The sequence below is a fragment of the Oncorhynchus nerka genome, linkage group LG19 (assembly GCF_034236695.1).
Source record: "Oncorhynchus nerka isolate Pitt River linkage group LG19, Oner_Uvic_2.0, whole genome shotgun sequence".
NCBI classification, from domain to species: domain Eukaryota; kingdom Metazoa; phylum Chordata; class Actinopteri; order Salmoniformes; family Salmonidae; genus Oncorhynchus; species Oncorhynchus nerka.
Genome location: NC_088414.1, coordinates 18,227,752 through 18,237,373, shown reverse-complemented (window position 1 = coordinate 18,237,373; position 9,622 = coordinate 18,227,752). Strand labels below are relative to the sequence as shown.

Here is a 9,622-nt window from a genome sequence, read left to right as displayed (position 1 = left end):
ATGTAAGGTCCCTCAGTCGAGCAGTGAATTTCAAACACAGATTCAACCACAAAGACAAGGGAGGTTTTCCAATGCCTCGCAAAATAAGGGAACGTATTGGTAGATAGGTAAAAATAAAGAAAGACATTGAATATCCCTTTGAGCATGGTGAAGTTATTATTTCACTTTGGATGGTATATCAATACACCCAGTCAATCCAAAGATACAGGCATCCTTCCTAACTCAGTTGCCGGAGAGGGAGGAAACAGCTCACTAATTTCACCATGAGGCCAATGGTAACTTTAAAACAGTTACAGAGTGTAATGGCTGTGATAGGAGAAAACTGAGGCTGGATCAACAACATTGTAGTTACTGCACAATATTAACCTAATTGAGAGAGTGAAAAGGAAGCCTGTACAGAATCAAAATAATGCAAAACATGTGTCCTGTTTGCAACAAGGCACTAAAATTGCTTACCAAGAAGACAGTGAATGTTCCTGAGTGGCCTAGTTACAGTTTAGACTTAAATCTGCTTCAAAATATATGGCAAGACTTGAAAATGGTTGTCAAGCAATGATCAACAACCAATTTGACAGAGCTTGAAGAACTTTGAAAATAATAATGGGCAAATGTGGCACAATTCATGTGTGGAAAGCTCTCAGAGACCTACCTAGAGACACTCACAGCTGTAATCGCTGCCAAACAGTGGAGGCTGCTGAGTGGAGAACGACTCATAATAATGGCAGGAATAGAGCGAATGGAATGGCGTCAAACACTTGGAAAACATGTGTTTGATGTATTTAATACCATTCCACTGATTCCGCTCCCATCCTTACCAGGAGCCCATTCTCCCCAATTAAGGTTCCACCAACCTCCTGTGCTGCCAAATGTGATTCTAACATGTATTGACTCTGGGGGTTGATACTTACCTAATCAAGATATATTTTTATTTTTTATGATTTGTATATATTTTTAAAAATGTCTTCCACTTTGACATTACAGAGTATTTTGTGTAGATCGTTGACAAAAACATTACAATTAAATCCATTTTAATCCCACTTTGTAACACAAGAAAATGTGAAAAAGGTCAAGGGGTGTGAATAGGCATTGCAGCCTAGTAGTTATTTTAAAAAAGGGTGTGGGGGGGGGGGGTAGCAGCTCAGTATTTGTATTATCTATTTTATACAGCATTTTTTGCTCCTCTTTGTCAAGCCTGGAAATAATGTTGGATCTGACTATGTGTCTCGAAGCCCAGAAAAAACCTGTCACCATGGGAACCCAGGTTGTCAAATAAATCAGTGTAATTTTTTAAAACTTAAGGTGCAGAGTGAAATCTCTTAAGGGATTTAAGTGCATGTCTGTGTTCTGGGATCAGTACCTTAAGGAAATGGAGATAAGATAACAAGAGAGAGCTAACACTGGTGATGTCACAGCATATACCTGAGCTGATGACTAAGGTCCAGGAGCAGGCAGCAAGCACTGTTTCTGATTGAATTTGTACTATTAATAGTGCTACCGTTGAGGACCTGAGAGTTAAGGCGTACGCATGCTTCCCATCCGAAACAGTTCGGAACAGTTTGTGTGTAACGTCCCCTTCCAACTCACACTCTCAAACACAAGTAACTGAGCTCTTCAGTAATGCATTTCTACTGCCAATGTTTTCCTATGGCGATTGCAAGGCTGTGCGCTCAATTTTATACACCTGTCAGCAACATGTGTGGCTGAAATAGCCGAATCTTCTCATTTGAATGGGTGTCCACATACTTTTGTATATTTTGTGTATGTTACGTTTTGTAAGGTATGTATTAATTTTTGGATGTCCATCCTCCATTTTGTATATGTTACAAATTACAATTTGTATGATATGTTACGAATTTGCAAAATGTAGAATATGTTACAAATTTGCAAAACATATATGTAAAAAATTCATATTTGTTGTGGCTAACGTTAGCTAGGTGGCTAACACTAACGTTAGATAGTTGGCTAACGTTAGCTAGGCTAGGGGTTAGGATTAGTTTTTTTTTTTTATTTAATTTTATTTTACCTTTATTTAACTAGGCAAGTCAGTTAAGAACAAATTGTTATTTTCAATGACGGCCTAGGAACAGTGGGTTAACTGCCTGTTCAGGGACAGAACGACAGATTTGTACCTTGCAACCTTTCGGTTACTAGTCCAACGCTCTAACCACTAGGCTACCCTAGGTTAGGAGTTAGGTTAAAGGGTTAAGTTTAGGTTTATAGCGGAAGGGTTAGCTAAAAAAAATGGTTACGGTTAGGGCTAAGGGAAAGGTTAGCTTTACAAGTAGTTGTAAAGTAGCTAAAAAGTAGTAAGTTGCTAATTAGCTAAAATTCTCTGTGATGAGATTTGAACACACAACCTTTGGGTTGAAAGACATTTACATTTGACATCCGCCTAGATACCCAGACCAATCACCCACCTTTAATTTTTGTCCAAAACCTCTTTGGGCTAGGGGGCAGTATTTTCACGTCCGGATGAAAAGCGTGCGCAAAGTAAACTGCCTGCTACTCAGGCCCAGAAGCTAGGATATGCATATTATTATTACAGTTTCTAAAACTGTTTGAATAATGTCTGTGAGTATAACAGAACTGATTTGGCAGGCGAAACCCCGAGCACAATCCATCCAGGGAAAACAATTTTGGAGGTCAATGTGTTTTCCATTAGATTTCTATGGGAAACCCTTTTTAATAGGAATCTGGTTGCAGTTCCTATGGCTTCCACTAGAAGTCAACAGTCTTTAGAATTTGGTTGATGTTTCTTTTTTGAGAAATGAAGAAGTAGTTCTGTTCTTTCCATGTGTCACTCAGATGGACTCAAGTCTTTTGTTGTGCCTGACCTGGAATGCGCTTCACGTTGTTTTTATCTGGTATTGAACACAGTATATCCCGTCTTAAATTTGATCAATTATTTACGTTTTAGGATACCTTAGGTTGGATTAGGAACGTTGTTTGAAATGTTTGGACCAAGTTTATAGGTAAATTATTAGATACTTTGTAGGCATGTTGGACGAGATGAAACCGGTGTATTTCTGAATCAAATGAGCCAAATAAATGGACATTTTTGGGACATAATGAAGGACATTATCGAACAAAAGGACCATTTGTGATGTTTCTGGGACATTTTGGAGTGCCAACAGAAGATCTTCAAGGTAAGGCATTAATTATATTGCTATTTCTGACTTTTGTTGCACACCTGCCTGGTTGAATCTGATTTTCATGTGTTTGTATGCGGGGTGCAGTCCTCAGATAATCGCATGGTCTGCTTTTGCCGTAAAGCCTTTTTGAAATCTGACACAGTGGCTGGATTAACAAGAAATTAAGATTTATTTTGATGCATAACATTTGTATGTTTTGTGAATTTTTATTATGAGTATTTCTGTTTTTGACTGTTTTCACTGGATGTTGTCAAATCAATCCCGTTACCGGGATTCAAGCGGGAGTAGGGGTTTAGGGATCCCTAAGAGGTTTTAAGTAACCTTCTGTCTTGTGTAACCTTACCAAATGTAAAATATCGCACTAGCTTGACTGTTCCGGATTGACGTTTACTATGTTACGTCTACTCTATGAGACCAGGCTGCTTAGTTAGATTTTATGCGACTAAGATCTCCTTGGCAAAAACGTCAACATTAATGAGTTATTTTAGATTAATTCAGACTATTTTTGAGGCAGTATACTAGCTACAGCATTTCAAGATGGACAAACAATACTATTGCTGCTTTTTCTTGATTTTCAAGTGAAGGTATTTTAAGGGAGTATGCAGGTACACTTTATTAGAGTATGCAAGCACAAGAGGTAGGCTCGGCGCCAGCCGAACCAAAGCATACCCTTTGCTCATAATAATGGCTGGAACTAAGCAAATGGAATGGCATTAAACACCTGGAAACCATGTGTTTGATGTATTTGGTACCATTCCATTGATTCCGCTACAGTCATTAACACAAGCCTGTCCTCCCCAATTAAGGTGCCACCAACCCTCTGAGATAGAGACAGATACTTCACCGGATGCTTCGGCGTTTCCACTCACTACCCATTATGGTGATGAGAGGAAGCCCAGTGGACGGCAGTGGGAGAAGATGAAGCAAGATGGATTTTGGCCGACATTCTGTTCATTTTATTGTCGATGAAACATTTGATCTCTGAATCATTTTCTGTTTCCAAAACTAGAATCTGTAACAAACAGAGTGTACTCTGTTTTTTTCGACTTTACCCTTTGCCGAAGTTTCAAAAAATTGCGTAGTTTAGAAAGAGTGCAAGGGCAAATTGTTTTTGCACACGTGCACTTCACAAATAAATGCTAGAATGCACCAATAGCATCTCACTAGCTCAAGCCCTTCTGGCTTGTTCTGTCAGTTATGATGAATTAATTTGCTCCCATTGGAAAGGACAGGCTCTGGTCTATCTTGGGTTAGTTATAAAAAACTTTGGTTACGCTACTCATGAAAGTAAAATACATTAATTAAATGGAATAAAATGAGTTTGCTTCTGAAGCTAAGCAGGGTTGGTCCTGGTTGGTCCCTAGATGGGAGACCAGATGCTGCTGGAAGTGGTGATGAAGGGCCAGTAGGAGGCACCCTTTCCTCTGATCTAAAAAAATACCCAATGCCCCAGGCCAGTGATTGGGGAAATTGCCCTGTGTAGGGTGCTGTCTTTTAGGTGGGATGTTAAATGGGTGTCCTGACTCTCTGTGGTCATTAAAGATCCCATGGCATTATCGTAAGAGTAGGGGTGTTAACCCTGGTGTCCTGGCTAAATTCCCAATCTGGCCCTCATACCATCATAGTCACCTAATCATCCACAGCTTACATTGGCTCATTCATCCCCCCTCCTCTCCCCTGTAACTATTCCTCAGGTTGTTGCTGTAAATGAGAATGTGTTCTCAGTCAACTTACCTGGTAAAATAATGGTTAATAATAATTAATTGTGCATACTCATACAGTATGCTGTCCGTCTGTTTATAATACATTATTTGGCCCACTGAGTTTACTCCCATCACGGAGCATGTTTTGCACAACCAAATATTACGCTTCCTTTTATTCATTTTGTGGTTGTTTTAATCTCTAGAGGGACTTTGTTCAAAACTGACCAATACTAATTGCCTGGTTTGAGGACTCTTTTGGACACTGAGGCTCTGAGGGCAATATTAATAACACGATTTCTTCACACATTTTCACAAATTTGACTAAATGACAAGCAGAGACAGAAGCAATTATGCAGCATTCCTAACTCAAGGGTTTCGGTGGCAGAAAGTCATACATTGGACAGCAAAGGATAAATATACAGCATGGTGGCTAGTTTTACAATAAAAGCACCTGACCTTTACTGAACCTGAGCTACTTTCATCGAAACTCTGTGAAAAGGAGAACCATAACTAGAAAAAAGTTCTCTGAATGGGATTATTTTGATATGTAGTTAATGCAGTGCAGAAGCAGAGATCCACATAATGATCAAGGACATTTACAATTGAATCCCTTTTCAGAAAGGCCTCACTTCTCACTCATCTGGTATGTGGTTGACTGTGCCCAATGTCCAGATTCTATAACAGTATCAATCTCATTCCACACAGAACCCATTAACTGGTTATGACGCTGTCCATGTGTGTAGTGTATTAACATGCTTTCAGCAAGTAGACAAGTCAGATAACAGTCCTGCAAACAAAGTTAGAGATGGCCAGGGATAAACAGTCACCCAAGGGATTGGATCAAATGAGGTCTTAGGTTTCACCCTGCTCTTCTACTTTATTCAACAAATAACAACCCATGAATCAACTATGCATGAAGGACCAGTTGGGGAAATAAAATGTTATTAATTATTGAAGGTGAATAAATCTTCAGGCATGGTGGAAACTTACAAAAATACCTTTGTAAGAACCAAGAGCAGAAGTCTGTCAACAAGGTCATAAATCCTCTATAGATGGTGATGAACAGATCTAATCTATTTACATTACTTAACAGACATAAACATGTATTATGTTGGCAATATATACTGTTAAGCTGTTCTGCTTTAAAATATAAACTTTTTTTTTTTACAATTACAATAAAATAAAACATTTCATTAAATAATCATGCCTTCAGACTGCGAGGAGAGAGAGAGAGAGAGAGAGAGAGAGAGAGAACAGTAAGTATTATGGAGAGGGAGAGGAAACATAGGGAGCGAGTAAGATAGGGAGAGACCCAGTGATGGAAAAGCACCAGAGGAAATGTCTTCCACCAATCAAAGGAAACAGTGAGGTCAGTTATTGTGATTGTGGGAGAAATGGGATATGTCTCAAGACAAACAACATAATAAACATGGTTTTAGATTAGGAAAAATGTATTTTATCAGGGCAACCATTTTAAATACTTTGTGACTTTAATAGGACCATAAAATGGACATTTGCAATTCAGCTACAGGAAATTTCAAAGCCCATGCACTCAACAGTGAGTGGATAATAAAACAGTGAACTCAACAGAATCCCTTTCATGATCCTCAAAGACCCCATAACAAGGGAGAACACCCACACACAAATCTGAAATTCAGAACATTAAAATAGGTTATAGAATTCTCACAGAAGTGATAGAAGCAGCCACAAAGCGGAATGCTCTTAATGTGGAATATCCAGAGAAGATGTCAGAGAGAGGAATGTTCAAACAGGATGACCTGTGAGTGGCTGAGGCTGGACAGCCTGGATGGTCTGAACGCTCCGATCCGAGAGTACACCTCTGCATCCGAGCTGGCACCCCAGGACTGGTGAGGGCTAGGTGGGGTGGTGTGGATGATGGGCAGGGGCAGAGGGAGAGAGAGTGAGGAAGAGAGTGGGAGAAGGGGTGGAGGCAGTAGAGGAGGGGGAGGTAGGCGAGGGGGTAGAGACAAGATGGGGGGTGGAGGGAGAGGAAGAGTGGTTGGTGGGGAGACCGGTGGAGGTGGTACTGGGGTGACAACAATAGGGGCCACAGGGTTGGCCACAGGGGTGACCTCTATAGCATCTCCATTCGTGGGCAGTATCCGGGGCAGCCTGGGGTCCTTGAGGGTGTAGGTGGCGGTGTGGTAGAAACTGTAGTACTCCAGGGCATGTCGAGCCTGGGCCAGCCTCAGTCTGTGCCTCAGCTGGAGGAGTCTGTAGAGCAGGATCAGTATCAGAGCTCCAGCCACGATCACCAGCAGCACGGCCACTCTCACATCCAGGCTCCAGCAGCTCTGGCCTGAGCCTTGAGTGCCACAGGTCTGGGGGGAGTCAGGCTGGGGATGGGGGTGGCCTTCTTTACTGATAACTGTCTCCCTCAGTAAGGGTTGGATGGAGTACAGGAGGATGGGGTGCCTGTTCTTGGGTACAGGCTGTGGTGGGATCTGTAGCGGGGTGCCACCAGTAACCTGTGGCCTCTGCATGTCACCAGAGGGGTGGTGTAATGTCTGTTACTCAAGGACTGTTGGTAGTGACGGATGGAGGCAGCACTGAGCGTCAAAGCAGTTTGCTTGAAAAGGCTTCATGTTGTCTCAAACTTTAAAACACAAAGATGAAGGATTTAGCAATTGTTAAGTTAAAAAAACAGAATTTCAAATGTCAAAATTAAAAAGTATACATTGCATACAACTGACCAACAGACTCAAATAAAAAATCAAATATTCAGCCGAACTGAGTCAACTGTGCAGCGTTAAAAGCTTGGATTCACCCCAAAAAAGTGTGTTAATCAGGAAAATGTTACTTACTTCTTATTTAAGGTTCTGGCCAAAGATACTCCATAAGACCGTAAGGACACTGTAGCTTTCCAGGACACAAACAAAGAATTCCACCCTGTACCAATGGGAGGAAGCCCGTTTGAAAAGCAGGAAACACTGCATTTCCCCACCACACAATACCAACAGTCGATTGGACAAAACTCCCCGTCACCATGGATACAGGAAACTAGTAAAAAAAAAGTATATTTTGGTTATCACTATGGCAACAGCCTCCAGGAACAGACAAAACACAATATTTACATCTTAGAGTTAAATGAAAAAATGTATAAGCAATGGATTATCCTAGATATGTGACGCTCTGTAAGAACTCTCTGTAGCTTTCCAGGTCACAAACAAAGAAATCCACCCTACACCAATGGGAAGAAGATGGTGGGAAAAACAGGAAACACTGCATTTCCCCACAACACAATACTGACTGTTGATTGGACAAATCTCCCCGTCACCATGGATACAGGAAACTGGTAAAGGATGTCACTGGGAGCCTGAGAAAATGTGTAAATGGGGAGAAGGTCAGAGCACTTTAGTCTCTCTCTCTCACACACACACACACACACACACACACACACACACACACACACACACTTTAAGCTTAATAACTTAGCAGAGACCTTCATTTCATCTAATGAAAAAAAAAGAAGAATGAGCTATTGTTCAGTGGACCATTCAAGCCAACACTAATCCCACTTATGAACATTACATTTGACATTTAAGTAATTCAGCAGACACTCTTAACCAGAGTGACTTACAATTAGTGCATTAATCTTAAAATAGCTAGGTGAGACAATAACATATCATAATTAATTGAACCATTACTTTAAACATATGCTCCCTCTGAAGAAAAGCCTCTTATCAGTAGTCATAACAGTGATTAATGTGGGCAAAGTCAAAAGCGGAGACAAGTCAAGTGAAGAATGGGTGGGGAGGCTGGGGGATAATTGTAAATAAGGTAACACTTTATTTGGATAGTCCATCTGTAAATTCTCTACAGACTATATATTGTCCAGTGTTGGTGATCACGTGCCCACTGGAGATGCTTCTGCATGTTTTTAACTGATAGGAGTGGAACTCGTACAACCTTCTCTGCAGCACTCCACCAATCAGGCCTTTATGGTAGAGTGACCTGACGGAAGCCACTCCTCAGTAAAAGGCACATGACAGCCCGCTTGGAGTTTGCGAAAAGGCACCTAAAGAACATGAGAAACAAGATTCTCTGATGAAACCAAGATTGAACTCTTTGGCCTGAAGGCCAAGTGTCACGTCTGGAGGAACCTGGCACCATTCACCTTCCAACAGGACAACGACCCTAACCACCTCTTACCGGCTTTATATTCATGTTACCTGATGAAATTGCAATATAATATGATCTTGTTGCCATCTGATGCACATTCAGATGTCATAAATCAGCACTGTAGAGCTCTCCCTGTACTATGCCGTGCCTTGATTGTATTACTGTTGATGATATCTGGAAATGTGCATGTACACCCTGGCCCATCTACTGTTGCTAGCCCCAATTCTGACTGGTACACTATCTGCTTCATTGATTTCTGCTCTAGTATTCTGCTCTCTATTTCTGCACGTTAACACAACAAGCTTATTACCTAAAATGAATAAATTCAAAGTGTGGGTTCACACCTCCAATCCAGATGTGTTGGTCATTACTGAGACGTGGTTAAAGAAGAGTGTTTTGAATACTGATACTAAAGCCAAAAAACGCATTTTGATCAATAAATAAATGTTTACGTTCAAATCCCTCTCCTGTGAACTAGTGAAGTGTGACATACGCCTAGTTTCCTGAAACGAGTCACATATGTCAATTATGTTGTTGTCACCAATCAACTTAAAAATCACAACTTCAAGATTGCCCTGTCTTGGTTTAGCTTTGCATTCAGGAGTGGATTGGCCACTTTTAGCC

General features: G+C 40.9%; 1 protein-coding gene across 1 annotated transcript; it reads right to left on the bottom strand.

The window, feature by feature from the left end:
• Window positions 1-5,690: 5,690 nt before the first annotated feature.
• Window positions 5,691-8,029, bottom strand: LOC115147010 (uncharacterized). Its single transcript, XM_029689000.1, has 2 exons — window positions 7,681-8,029; window positions 5,691-7,472 (listed from the first exon to the last, which is right to left on the bottom strand). Exon 2 carries the CDS (start codon window positions 7,357-7,359, stop codon window positions 6,604-6,606), a length of 756 nt encoding a protein of 251 aa, XP_029544860.1. The 5' UTR covers window positions 7,360-7,472; window positions 7,681-8,029; the 3' UTR covers window positions 5,691-6,603.
• Window positions 8,030-9,622: the final 1,593 nt, after the last annotated feature.

Coding starts and splice junctions, on each gene's coding strand:
- LOC115147010 (XM_029689000.1), bottom strand. CDS start 7,359: ATGCAGAGGCCACAGGTTACTGGTGGCACCCCGCTACAGATCCCACCA.